Source organism: Helicoverpa armigera, chromosome 25, assembly GCF_030705265.1.
Source record: "Helicoverpa armigera isolate CAAS_96S chromosome 25, ASM3070526v1, whole genome shotgun sequence".
Taxonomy (NCBI): domain Eukaryota; kingdom Metazoa; phylum Arthropoda; class Insecta; order Lepidoptera; family Noctuidae; genus Helicoverpa; species Helicoverpa armigera.
Window position 1 is genome coordinate 9,164,171 of NC_087144.1, and position 14,856 is coordinate 9,179,026.

General features: G+C 40.3%; 2 protein-coding genes across 4 annotated transcripts in view; one reads left to right on the top strand and one right to left on the bottom strand.

Moving 5' to 3' along the window:
- The window catches only part of Dnalig1 (DNA ligase 1), a 362,733-nt gene that overhangs the window by 107,641 nt on the left and 240,236 nt on the right, over window positions 1–14,856 (top strand). The window lies entirely within an intron of this gene.
- The window catches only part of LOC110376650 (uncharacterized), a 223,185-nt gene that overhangs the window by 17,879 nt on the left and 190,450 nt on the right, over window positions 1–14,856 (bottom strand). For all 3 annotated transcript variants that reach the window (XM_064041620.1, XM_064041618.1, XM_064041619.1), the window contains 2 exons: window positions 1,253–1,937; window positions 113–350 (listed from right to left, as the gene is read on the bottom strand). In XM_064041620.1, coding sequence (XP_063897690.1) covers window positions 113–350; window positions 1,253–1,937 — 923 coding nt within the window. The remainder of the gene's footprint in view (window positions 1–112; window positions 351–1,252; window positions 1,938–14,856) is intronic.

Consider the following 14,856-nt stretch of genomic DNA (forward strand, 5'->3'; position numbering starts at 1 on the left):
ACAGAGTAAAAAAAAAGTATTTTCAGACATTAACACATTTTTGGCAACCGATTACCGTAGGTACTCATTTTATCCAGCAGAAAACTTACATTAACAGTCCATAAAACCTCACCTCTTATCAAACTCATGAAGATCTTCCGACGTGAACTGGCTGGTGACATCCAGTAACTGCTGTATGTGATCGCTGCAGACCCTGCTCTTGCGCCGCTCCTCATCCCTCACGAGGATGGTGGCGCAGCCCCCGTAGTCCAGGGACAGGGATGGTTGCTGAACCACTATGGTGGTGCGTCCTGCTGGGATCGTGGTGGCTGCCGAGTCTAGGGGGTTCGCTGTTACGTGGACTTGCGCTGCTGGGGGATGAAAAGGGTGGTTAAATAAAAACTTTATAAAAAATAGTGATATAAGCCTACTAAAACAAGGAACTTCATAAAGACTCTTTTCTGAAAGGTTTTATTTCCTTTAAAGAAAGAACTTAGCTGTGTTTGGACTTTGGATCTGCTGAAGGGTGATGTGATATAGATTATTTTTTCGTATATGTGTGCTAATTGTATTCAAACTAAATATTAATGACTTTTAGGCTGTGGAGATTTGATAAGCTGCTTAGTTATGCATGCATTGGATTTCGACCAATGGGATTATTTCACAAGATTTACGATAATCCTAAGTGTAATACACCACATTACAGACGAATTAATTGTGATGTGTTATTTAGATTACCATTATAGCTTAGCTTGCTTATTCATAAATTCAAATAGATTGGCCACCTTACATTTACAAATTACTAGTTGTTATAAATTCTGAAAGTTCTGTGTAAACATTAAACTTGGAAATAAACATGCAGCATAAAATACTGAACAAGAAATAGATGTGGAACTCGATAAAACTTGTGGCGTATCTAATTTAACGTCTGTGGTAATCGAGCCCTTTATGAGCTGTGATCACGACATGGTGTCTGGCACTATGGCTATTTAGAACAACTGATAGTATTTGTAGGAAATTATACAAGTTTATATACCTAGAAAGCAAAAACCAGGTCTTTTCAACTAATGTAACGGACTAAAATGAAATAGTCCTATTTCGCACAAAGCGACAAAATTACTAAGGTAACAGAAAAGCTGTCAACGAGAACAATAAAATGAAAAAATAAAGCCTTGTCCTGCCACAGGTGGCCTCAACACTGACGGCGATGAAGAATAATGATCTTACTCATACAAAACACGTGTAAAAAACGTTAGTATAAAAAGTTTAATACCTGTAGACTGTCTTCTAGAAGACGGAGGAGGCACAGAATGCTGGTGCGCTGAGGATCGTCTTCTCGACGTCGTGAACACCTCCGTACCTTCCAACTGCCTCCTCAACTTCGCCACCTCATCCTTATAATACTCCTTCTCTCCAACCTTCTGCTTATTCTTAACCCTCGGCTCACTCCCTCTTCTCTTCACAGGATCAGGTTCAAACTTAAAATGAGTCTCATACTTCGCCTGGTTCGCCTTTGGACTTTTTGGAGTATCCATCTTAGGGTCATAGGGGATTTGGATCGACGTGGACGCGACACTGGTCTGACTGACTTGCGTTTGTGTTTTGTTTCTCGGTTTCTCTTGTCTTTTCGGGTCTGGTATTGGTACGTCGAAGACGAACCTTGCTGGACCGGGTCTGGGGGAGTCTATGACGTCAGTAGCTGATTGGGGTTTGGTGTAAGCCGGGGAGTCGATGTCGCTGCTGTTCTGGTTCCTGTGGTAGTGAGGGGGGGCTGTGCTTGGGGGGTGTGTGGGCACGTTAGGGTCGTCGATGAGGCTGGGCTCGGACAGCTCGGGCGCGTCGGGCTCCGCGTCCATGGAGTCGTCGGTGCCGGTGACGGAGGTGAGCGCGGTGGCTGCCGAGTCGGTGCTCGTGTTGATCGTCTTGTCAGACGTGGTGCTGCTGCCCATGACGACCACCTGCAAGAAAAGGGGGACCTTAGAACACGAATATATGTATCGAAACGTAAAGTTATTTTGATGAATGTTAGTAGGTACACCCGTATAGTGAATCATATGATTGTAGACAACAGTAAAGATATACGTTTATTATTCGCTGACCTATATGTCAAAAATAATTACGCTACCATTAAATATGGCGCACCCCTCTGCTATCGTGCAATCAATAAGTTTTCATATTATGTAATTGTTATTATATACCTATACACCATGTAAATAAAATACTGCACAGAGCTTTTGATACTTTGATACTTCCAAACTTTGTTAGTTTACTAAAGTATAAACTTGCATGAATAAACTATAAAAAAAAACACGTTGTACACGTTTCTTATTCATACTTCAAAACCTGGTAACCTGCTTTAAACTTTTTGTTAAAGCTATATTTTCTAACCTAAGCAGACTGTTAAAGTAAGTTGGCGCATAAAATGCAGGAAAACAAATGAAAGCAGCTGAACTTTATGACTTGCTATCTTTATAGTACAGTAAAGTTAAGGATTTAAGCCTTGAGTTGTGAGCTTGCAGATGGCAAGGAATAGAGGTTGCAAGACTTAATCAGCTTTGGAATTTCACACTGAAGACAAAACAGCCCACAGTTGACCCGATGTTGATTCCAATCAATGTTTTCAGTCGGTCTGATACCGGCTAAGCACCTGATCTTTGTAATGTGCGTAACGCCATTCACACTCATTGATTTATGAGCCCAAACAAACTATCGGCCGTCTAAAAGTTTGCTGTGGCCCTCTCACTACTCTAAAGGTAAGTCTTAACCAGCTTTGTAATTTAATTCATGGTTTTAGTTACAGGATGAAATAGATATAAGTAGTGTAACAAAGTAGTGTAACACCAAAATGGAATTTCCAATTCAGCTATAGACTTCGAATTCAATTGAAAGCAACTATTAATAAAAGCATTCGAGCTCCATACTGCAGTCAGTCGCTTCAGAAATAACTTGAAATTCATCAATACTGAAATGCTACGCTATGCCGCCAGTCTAACTTTAGAGCCATTGACCGAAATTCTAGCTTTCTGAAACTACTAGACTTGCTATATCCAAAATCCAAACCTATTTATTACTGTAATGGTGTCTACACACCAAAGCCGCTGAGGCCGGCGGCACAGCCCGGCGGCCCAACCCGCCGGCCGTATTTTGTACAATCATGCGGCATGATTGTACAAAATACGGCCGGCGGCTTGAGCCGCCGGGCTGTGCCGCCGGCATCAGCGGCTTTGGTGTGTAGACACCTTAAGGGTGCATCTACACGGTGCAAGTAGCTTGCGCATGTTGAGGCACATGCGGGTCCAGAGACCCGCGCATGAACCAAAGCAAAATACGTGCTCTTGTCACTTGCGCATGTTAACTTGCTCCAGCTACATGCACCGTGTAGACGCACCTTTACAAATGCAGAGACAAAATTCAAAAAATGAATTAGGCTTACCATAATTTCAAGTATTGAAATTTCACCAGATTGGCAAACAAGCGAAATTATTCAGGCTCAAGTGCTTTTGGAATTTTAATAAATCTAGACAGTAGGGCGAAGGTGCATTGAAATTCTGTCATCAACTACTTATGTAAGCTCTTACGTGACGCTTACATTAATTTCAAAAACAATATAAAATGGAATGCTGATTTCGAAAATGCGAAAATGTACTCAAGGTCATTGAGATAAGGTTCAAAGCTCTTTGTCTGGGGTTTTCGAACAAGGGCTTGGAAAATAAATTAAAATATATATTATGTATTCGACAGCCATACTCCATACTGACATGGCTTGGGGTCGGTGGGGATTTGGGGAATTCGGCTTCAATGAAATATTTTACAAGAAAAAAAATCTCAATCCAATTGATTGGTACAATTACATACGTGAGGCTTGATTTTTATTTTCATTTAAATGCCTGCAGACTTCAAAAAATAAGAGAAATCTGTCATTGCACACTTGAGTTGATAAATAAATACAAGAACAATTTAAGTATGTATAAAATGCATTCATATTCATTATCAGCAAGACACAGTTTTATCGCATCGTTAGAAATTAGTTAAATAAAACTAAATCACGCCGCGGTTTTGTTCTAAATGAACTCTACGACATTTATGCACAGTTCAATAATAACTGTTGTCTATTTTTATTGGGCTTCGAAAAGAGTCTCGATCACAGTGGTTTGAGAAGTAGGTTCTCTATATTTGGCGTGCTAATTTGTTCGAAATAGTTACCTTGGTACTTTAAGAGATTCAGAAGGAACATGGTGGGTTTTAGTCAGTAAAACATTGACTACACCAGGTGGGAGCGGTCATTTGATGATGCCCCACACAAAACAAAAGGTTACATTGGCTTATATTTCGAAAAATATTGTTACAATAATAATGATTTAAAGGAAAAATTGTTTTTGTTTACCAAAACCAAGGTAAAAGAAAAACAAAGTGAACTTTTTCCTTTCGGCTTTAGCAAGAGGGCAACGACAATAATTAATCTCAATTTTTATATAACAAATGCCCCTAACCAGGCCTAAGCGAAGCAATTTATAAAAAAACCGGCCAAGTGCGAGTCGGACTCGTGCACGAAGGGTTCCGTAAATTACAGTTAAATCAACCTATCTCAAAAACTATAAGAGATACTTTGATCAAACCAAAAATCGTTGAAAGAGTTAATTAGCATGCATCACCTCTATTTTTTTTAGAATTTTATACCCCGTAGTTATAAAAATAGAGGGGGGGGGACATACTTTTTACGACTTTGAGAGCTGATATCTCAAAAACCGTTCACTTTAAGAAAAATGTTTTTTAGAAAACTTTATATCATTTTAAAAGACCTTTCCATTGATACCCCACACGGGTATGTACATCGAAAAAAAAATTTTCATCCCTCAGTTACATGTATGGGGGGCCCCACCCCCAATTCTTTTTTTTACTATTTAGTGTCATATTTTTGTAGCGGTTCATACAACACATATTCCCATCAAATTTCATCACTGTAGTACTTATAGTTTCCGAGTAAATCGGCTGTGACAGACGGACAGACGGACAGACGGACAGACGGACATGACGAAACTATAAGGGTTCCGTTTTTGCCATTTTGGCTACGGAACCCTAAAAATCCCGCTAAAGGGTCCTTAAATTTTTAAAGTCAACAGTTCTAAGTTAATAAATTAAAACCAGAGACGCGTTTTTCGCTCCGATAGTCCTCAACTTTGAGGATAAAGACTAACTCAGCAAAAAATGCTCGTTGAAGAGTACCAAAAATGATTTCACGTCAATTTTGCTGAAGTAATTTTCCACTGAAGTGACGTGAAAGGTCTGAAGGCATTCGAGTAAATTAACATTAGTACACGGGGCTTAGAGCCACAGATAGATAAAACTAAATGGAGGAAAAAATGAGATCGTTGGAAACCTGGCGTTGAGAGTCAAATGTGTTTTAATGAGTGGGACATTTATACATTCAATACTTTTATTAGAAAGCAGTATAAGTAAAGTCCATTTATCCGTTTAGCGGCTTAAAAAAGCGTGTTAAAAACCTTTAAATGACCTATTTCAATGTGTCCTGAAAGTACTACGGATAGGTAATCCTAGTTATGAATCGGAACACGACCGTTAATAATGCTAAACTGTATTCGCTAAAGTTCTGCGACTTCAAGGCTGTACGTTCACTAAGCTGGCCAATTACATAGCGCAACTTACACTTTCAAACTTTGCATGTACACCCATTTGCTTTTCTATATAGCTAGTAAAAACATATTTTATGGCCATTATGTTTCTTTGTTTGTTTGCCCTAGGCTCCGAAACTACTGAACCGATTTGTAAAACGATTTCACTGTTGGATAGCTTCGCTTTTTTCGTGCAACATAGGCTATATTTTATTTCGGTAATCACAGTTGATGCCATGATGCGCGAGTGAAATCACGGGAAAATGGCTAGTCTATAATAAAGTAACTTTGAACAAGTCGTGAAGAAACTTATTTGTTGCATCTGACACTCTATTTCAATTCTATTATCTTTTCATATGAGCTTGTTTGAAGTATCTCAATTATAATATAATCTTTCAACCTTCTGAGAACTATTTAGGTAATATAATATATTCAGACATGTAATAACGAATAAAATTTTAAAATTCTAGAGATTTACAGCCTATTTTCAAAATAATTGAGTTGGTAAGTCGAGATCTTTTTACAAAAATTCTGAGAAGTGGTTATCAAAGCATAATTTTATTTTTTATTTTTTATTTATTTATTTGAATCAGGCATCTAAGGCCCATAGAAAAATACAATACACAAATATTATAACATTAAAAACATACACTAATACATATTATTTATATAAGTAACTTAAAACTAATGCACACGAAGTGTCGGCGTCGTGTTACGCTGCGAGGTGTCGCGTAGCCATCCTCGGAACCTCCGATAAACGACACCTTTCGGCCAAAACTCTTCCTTGAGGAATGTCTCGATGTGATGAGTTGGAACTCGCACCATGAACGAATTGAAGTTCGTATTGTGACGCGACTCCAACTTTGCCACCCTCAAGGTCCAGTTGGTCTTGGACCGGACATACTCCACGATCTGCTCCACCGTCGTGGTGTGATGTAGACGGGACACGTACAACTGCGTCGTTGGTACTGCAGGACGCAGCAGGATATTGGGTCCAGTTTGTGCGGTACCGCACTGATTCCTGCAAGGTGGCCTCTTCTTTCTCCTTTCAACCTTTATGAAGCCATCCTTGTCGCACATGTCCTTCTTAGGACCAGTCTGTGGCTGTGATGTGCCACGGGTTTGTTTACCCCCTTTTGCTTTGGCCCGCTTTGTTTGCGTCACAGCGGGCTTGTTGGTGGCTGCTACTGCCGCGTAGGCGCGTTTGGGGGTCGATGTTCCTACGCATGTCTCGGCCGCAGGTGTTGATACAGCAGCGGCGGCGGCGGCGGGGCGGGGTGCATCGTCAGCGACATCGGCGATCGGTGACGCACTCGAATTCGCCGACTCGAAACTGATGACCGACGCATTTTGCGCCCCGCGACGTGTATTCACATTGATTATATCTAATGACCCACTTATGGAAACAGCGTTGCGCAACAACGCCACTTCACCACGCAGGTCATTGATGGTAACCTGTGAAGCTTCCATCTTCGACTTCATATCCTCCAGGCTTGCCTTCAGACACGTTATGTCTTTCAGCAGCCTGGTGACGTCGACGTGATCGAACGTGACGGGAGGCAGCTTATGCAAGTCCTTCGCCACGAATTCAGGCACGTCGTCAGGATCCGTCCTCTTCAGCAGGGAGATGATGTCCTGCAGGCTTTTGTCGCCACCGTCCCTTCGGCGGGATGGCATCTGCTCGAGTTGTCCGAGCGACTTGTAGAGCAGCAGCTTTGCACTGCAAACCTCCTCCTCTTTGTAGGCTGATCTGCAGATCTGCACGATGCTGACCTCATCCATGTAATCGATGGCATGATTAATGAATGCCAACACTTCGTTGGCGATGAGCGGTTTAGAACTCATCGCGACTAAGACGGGCAGCGGCTATTGCCGCGCAAAACGCGAATATAATATTCGTACTGTGCAGCGAAAACGCGACCGTTCTCGAGCGCGCATCGCACAATATACAGAGTTTTGAGAATTAACTATAGGAATTTGTAACTGCAGTGCAAGAAAGCGTTCCAAATCCTTTCTAGTTAAAATTCATACGTTTGAGTCTTATCGTGTACTTTAAATATTATTTTTAAGCATAACGTGCTTTGAAGTTAACTATAAAAGGGGTAAGAAAAATATGTCCTCCAAACCTGGATCTCTTAGTACAGAAACTAATTCAATCACTGCGTCATAACATTGTCACGCTAAAACCGATAGTACCCACGTGCTACCCAACAGTTGACAATTGGGACAAACTCGATACAAACTATTTGAACATTAACCCCCGGGGGCGGGAACTTGCGACATCTTCACACTGCCCTTCCACCGCGCAGCCCCGTGACGATTACAACTTAATAAGTACACGTGTCTTGTTATTTGGATATTTATTTAGATTTAGGTCTGTGTTTTCCTATTAATTCTATTAGTTTTATTAACAAAATTCTTGTTATGAATGGATTTTTCTGTTACATCTACAAGATTCGCATTTGTTTTAAGTTTGTAATCAGTCAGACACAATATTGGATTTCACACAGTTATTGAGAAATCGAAAATAACCATAAAAACACACTCACGTGTGAATGAAAGATTTAATCATCATCATCATCATCATCTTCCTGCCCTGTTCCCGAGTCATTTGGGGTCGGCGCAACATGTCTTTTTCTTCCATTCCTCTCTGTCCGACGTCAGAATGGAAAATTTAATCTCTAACCGCAATTACATAAGACAAACCATTAAAACAATGTTAGAATATTCTGTGACAAGACATCCCTATTCATAATATTGACAAGCTCAAATCCATAAACTAAACATAATGACAGCTATATTTTTCGCAAGGTAACACCGCAATAAAACTGTCAACGCTGAACAAATGGCGCGAAATGACAGCTCAACTCATTCGAATTGCTCACGAATGAACGCAACGTCACATCGTTCACTCCATGTATCATTCGTTCACTTGAACGACGATGTTCGGTTCAATTGGTATGTTTGAGAAATTATTTTATTATGTGTTACAGATGAATGAATTTTGTAAGACGTGTATTTTCATACGGTTTTACCTGCTTCTTTAGGTATTTTGGGGGCGAGAAATCGGCTTACTTAAAATATGAATTCAATCAAGTGTATGAATATTTGTACTGTACATATATTTGACCAGTTAAGTGTAAATCCTATTTAAGAGAGAAGTCATTTAAAAAGTGCAGTTAATAACATGCTTTTAAGATACTTTATGAAAACCTTATAGCACTGATATAACAATCATGTATTACTGTTATTACATAACAGTTGATAACAGTAATTTCAATTTAATAACTAATTAGGAGTATTTACCAAAAAATGTTTTCTTAATCATTTATAACGATTTATTTTAAGTAAGACAGAAAAGGAAAAGTTTCAGAAAAAAAGAACGATAAGAACCTACACGAGCTCCCGTCACAAGCATCTAATTTACAAAAGCAATATTAGCTTTACGTAATTATATTTAGTTTAAATAACCACGGTGTTTTGACTTATCATTTTGGATCCAATTTCCTTATTATTAATTGAAGTAGTCAATTTACTCATAGAGAACCAAAAAAAAAATAATTAAGTATATTGTTTCGACTGTGTTGCCTCTAAAAGTCAAGACTAATCACAAAATTGCAAATACATTAAAAAAAAACACTTGAAAAATACATCAAAATGTCAGCAATTAATAAAAAGTACTCAAATACATTTGGACATTTTTATTGCAAAACAAAAAAGCCCCATAAACATTATCTCTGAGTAATTTCAGAGATAACAGACATTCCGACTAAATTGTTTTGTTGTTTGACATTTATTTTTTTGAGATAATACATCTTTGTCTTACTCAGCGGTTTCAAAAAACGTTGCGAAACTTTGAAAGCCTTGTTATGAAAATATATGGGTATGTATAGTCATTTGTTTAAATATGTGACGTGTTTTTCAAGTTATTTTAATGGTATATAGTGTGCACTTTTTTGCACTGTCAACTTTCGGCTTTTAAGTACCTATCTAAAATAACATTCGTTTATCGTTAGTTAATATACAAAATGGTGGTTTCTTTTTTACAAAAAACTTTCCTTATCGTAGTACTTAGAAAAACTCTACAAATATACTGTCAAGCTAAAATGAATAAAGTTACCTATACTGAATTAAAATAGTAACAATTCTTATAAGCAAATCGTCCAAGAAACTGTGATTAACCAGAGGGACTAACTTTATCATAAACAATCAAGTTTATAGATCTGTGTCTTTCTAAAACCTTTTTTGTTTTTAATAAAACCTTCAAAAAGTTAACCTTACCTTATCAGGTGTAAATCAAATCAAGTATCGGTTCAACCTTATGTAAGAGTAACAGCTATCGATCCCTATATATTTAGCTGTGGCCGGCGGGTCAATATCAGTCACACATTGTTACCGCGAGTGGGTCCTACGCTTTACATACAATTACTTACAAGAGGTCTACAATACTATTGTGGGAAAGGGAATACATTATTATGTTGAAGGGTCCAATAAGGGCTGTTATAGTGGTCTGAAAGGCTTCTGATTGTTCGCGATACTGATGTGACGGTGAATAATTTAGATTGTTAATGTTCTACTACGCAGTTGCTACGGGGGCTACGCAGTTACTACGCAAACTACGCCGTAGCTACGAACTTGCTACGCGGGCTACGCCGTAGCTACGAACATTCTTCGCTTGGTTACCGCCAAATTTAATTAGGGGAGGTTTTTCCCGCAAAGTCCTTCTATTAAGAATTGTTTAATGGAATCAACACAGGAATATTTCCATTCATTTTTATGAACGTTCAAGCTTCTACTTGATACAGTTTGCGGAAAAAACCTCTCGTCTCACTAAGCCGAGTGCCGCCCACACTAAATACACCGCAATTTAGGAGAAAGCCTGTAATGTCTAAACAAACGGCTTTCGATCAAAATAAGGTAAAGCAATATATTTAATACGCATTACTGTTGAGGCGGATCACACACTACCACACCACTACATATACACTTCTCGTCAAATAACTACGCCCCGCTGTAACTTTGGCTACTAGTTACATCACTATAGTCAAAATGTTCGAACAAAACACTACAGCTCACGTTTTTACCGGTCTATGTAAAGTCAATTTGTTTATTGTTTGTCAACTTTTGTTCATACATTTCGAAGCCAAATTCAATGCGGCAAAGTCACTTGAAGTCAGTATTTTTTACATTAACAACCTATTTGTTTAAGGGGATTTTCTCACTATGTTTTCCCTGACATACTTCACGTTACACGTTGCGTATACCGTGGTAGTGTGAGATCCATCCACCGAGTAGGTAGTAAGAAAATCCCTGTTACTAAGATTACACAGTGAGTATTTACTGTGGGCTCGGCCGATATCGTAAAATATTATATAAAAGGGTTTCTCTAGGTTCTCGAGATTTACAGTAATGTTCTTGTTGACGATCATAGAAATAAGATTTTGTTTTATTTTTACGTATTTTTTTTATATGTTTGCTTAGGTCAGATCTTTTATGTTGGATAAGAAACAATGTTTCTAAGTTTTAGGGGCTAGTTTTATCATAAGTGAATGTTTCTTTGTTATGTTGACTAACCTACTAGTTTCGATCGCGGTTTCATCTGCGTTCCGAGGGAATCTCATACTGTGGATAAAAAGTTAGGCTATAAATGCCCTTTTCCTGGTTTTAATCTAACTCCCCAGATACTTTCAGCTAAATTGGATCAGTGGTACTTGTGTACTAAATAGGGTCACTAACACTACTTTTTGTACAAATAAATAAGGTGCATAATTTATATCTAGTCGTGGCAGTAAACAAAGCATCTCCGTTAACTTTCTTTAACTTGAAAGCTATTGTTTCTGAGCCTGATCTGTGTCAGATCCCATCCCATCGGAATAACAAGGAATAAAGATTGCAACGTTATATTTTCTGCGAAGTTGCCTGTCTCTGGAGATAAGGATTCTTCAGGAATTTTATTGTCATGAACTAGAAGCTAAACGTACGAAGTAACTTTTAGTATCTTGGTTAGAGACTAAATATTTTCAAAAAGATATACCCAACGTCCTATCTTTTGCATTATAAGTTAAAGTTAACTGCAAAACTCTTTATATCCTACATCTACAATAAATCAAAGTGCTAAAAATCATTAAAAATTCTGATGATTTAAAAAAAGTGAAAGAAAAGGATGAAAAAACATAGATGGGAGTGTACCCAAGCGAATAGGGCGCACTCTGCAGATTGAAATATGAATTGATATAGGACCCATATAGCTCAATGAGAACCTATTTGTTCGAAATCGGGTAGGACCAATTGATAGCTTTCTGCGAATTCTAGGATTCTGTACTCAAAGGTTTGTAAACAAGACCTTGAAAAAATACGCTGTCCGTCCTTCTATTTATTTGTCCAACTATATATTGTGGTTTGGGAACAATTAAAAAACTAATCATAGTTAAACTTACTAGCCTTACTTTGAGAAGCAATCGTATTAAGAAAATAATTTATTGATCATCATAATCTTCTCAGCTTTAGGACGTCAACTGTGGAACATAGGCCTTTCCCACTGATTTCCAAAAGGAGCAGTTGTAAACGGCTGGCATCCAGCAACCTTTGCCAGGTTGTCTAACCATCTTGTGATTTCTTACTCAATGCATATTTATGAGTACCGGTGGTACTAAGCTGCATTCGGCTAGACTTTAGGCAGACCCCAACATAGTTGGGATAAGGACTCGGCAGATGAGTGCATATTATCGTATGTCTTCACCCCATGAGAGTAAGTTAGTAACAAATAAGCATCTAATTTGGTGGGTAATGTATGTAGAAGTATGTTAAAGTCAAGTATTCGTAATGGGTGTCTCGCGGAAGATTGTTGTTCCGTACTTAGGATCATGCGGCAAATTGCCTGCGATTTACTTGTCTCGAGTTTAGACGGAGGAGTAAGTCACGAGCGATAGCGATTTTATCACTATATATTATTTTACTACATATTTGTATGCTTTGTGTTCTTTATTTAAGCTAGCTGCTGTTTTTTTTAACTCATAGTTGGATATATAATGTATATAATATAATACCTACTAATAAAATTCATAATAAAAGTGCATTGTGACTTGTAAGTCAATAAGATGTCAGCATGATAGACTCTGGTAGTGTCAAATACCAGAAATTCAAGTTTGACCCAAATATGAGACACTGAAACAATAAGAAAGAAACATATTTTACATGGGCTTCAGTTAATATAAGACTCTCCATAGGCTCTAATTAAGACCGAAAATTATCAAATAGAAAGCCTAGGTAGCCTGACAACATAAGACAATCAAAACAAAACAAATCGCTTTCGCTTACAACTTACAAAAAAACACATTAGTGTCAGGTAAAAACGTTGACATAAATGAGTTGGCGAACAGTAAGCCTCGTGGAGACGACTCTTGATGCGGGGCTCCTAGGGGGGGGGGGTATGACGGTGCAGGGGAGAATTTGTTACAAAATATTATACAACTTAGTTGAAGAGTATCGCGTCTTAAGAGGTTTTGAGTTAGCCGCCTTATATCCCAGTTTTTTAATTAGATTTTCAGGAGTTATTAATGCGATTTTGGTTTCAGTTTCAGCTTATTACGTGCCTATCGTTTGGAGTTGGAATGTGCGCAAAATATAACGGTAAATAAGGACTGATACCTAATCTGAATTTCGTTATGTCGAAAAGTTTGGTTAGGTTAGGTTAGGTTGTCCTAGGGGAAGAGCAGTCACCGGGCCGGTGCACCCTGGGCACGGACAATAATCTCTTCGCGGGGGGTGGGATAGAGGAGATTGTTGTCCGTGGCTAATTTCGGCAGGAGCGGAGGAGTCGCTCCCGAGGGCTCCCTATAGACGCTCTGCAGCTGCAGAGTGCACATAGGGAGCGAGGAGGTGTAGGCCGCGGAGCGTCTTACAATCCGCGGTCTAGGGGACGTCGTGGCGTGTTGCTACGCCACGTAGTCCGAGGTGGTAAGACAGCAAGTTGCTCCTCAACTTGCTGTCTATGGGGGCAGTCGTGCCCGAGGGGGTGCATAGGTTAAGTTAGGTATAAGGTAGACATAAGGTAGATTATATAGTATAGTAGATAGGGAAAAAAAAAAAAAAAACAAAAAAAAAAAGATTTAAGTAGCTTTTAGTTTCACCGAACAGCGGGCGGTATATCCTGCACCAGGGGCACCCGTTGGCCTCGGGAGGACCAAATACCCTCCCGAAAAGAACGGCCGCATCACCTTGGGGAAGTGATGTGCGTAATCACCCAAATCGTAATATGAAAATGTCCGATATAGAATGTGTTTTGTCATGCGACCCGGCTGACGCCCGGCGCTCGCAGGTATCCGGGCCTGCGAGTGTTAAATTGGTTACCGATGGACGCGCAGGGGTAGGCGACCAGGCCCCTGATGCCGATAATGTTACTGGCAGCGGTAAAAAGAAAAGTGGAGGCGGGAGGACGCGTGAGAAACGCCCACGCGACCCTGCTCTGGAGGCTGGGTCAGCAGGCTTGTCCTCCGATGAGGAAGGCCTGCCAGCCCCCAAAAGGACGTCGGCAACGGCGGCCTCGAGAAAGGCAACTGGTTCGCAGCCGCAGAGGAATGCGCATGGAAGGTTCCTGCGCTCCAAGAACTCAGTGGCCAGCGGGACAGAATACGAAATGGGGGTCTCTAGTGAGGACCCCGGGGTCGAGAGTTGCACCTCACTAGGGAGCACCAAAGCGGAACTTAACGCCGTCAAAAGGGAGCAGCGGAAGGTCGTCGCAGCCGACGAAGTGTCGCTAATGTCTAGTCGCGCACGTGAGCGACGTGCTGCTCTGGCAGCAGAAGGGGGTGAGCCATCGGCGTTAGTTCTGAGCCAACTGGCCTTGGACGGGGTGGACTTAGTACTGAAGGTTGCTACCAAATCTGGCAGCCTGAAAGGTACTTTCACCCGTGGCTTGAAAGAGGCCGCAGGTGACATCAAGGAGGCTATTGGCCTCCTTCTCAATAGGACGGCCTCTGACGAAGTCACGAAATTACAGGAGGAGAACGGCCGTCTCCGAAGAGACCTAGAAGACCTGCGACAGCAAGTCGCCTTGCTGAGCGAGCAGCACCAGCGACACAAGTCCGTCGAAAGCACAGACGCAGTAGCACCGTCTCCCCCAGCGCGACCGGCAAGCCCTCAAAGGGTTGAGGAAGTCGAACGTATTGTCCGACTCTGCATGCTCCAGTGCGGGAGCATGGTCAATGCTCGACTGGAGGCAATTTCCCAGCGTCTTCCTGCGGAAATC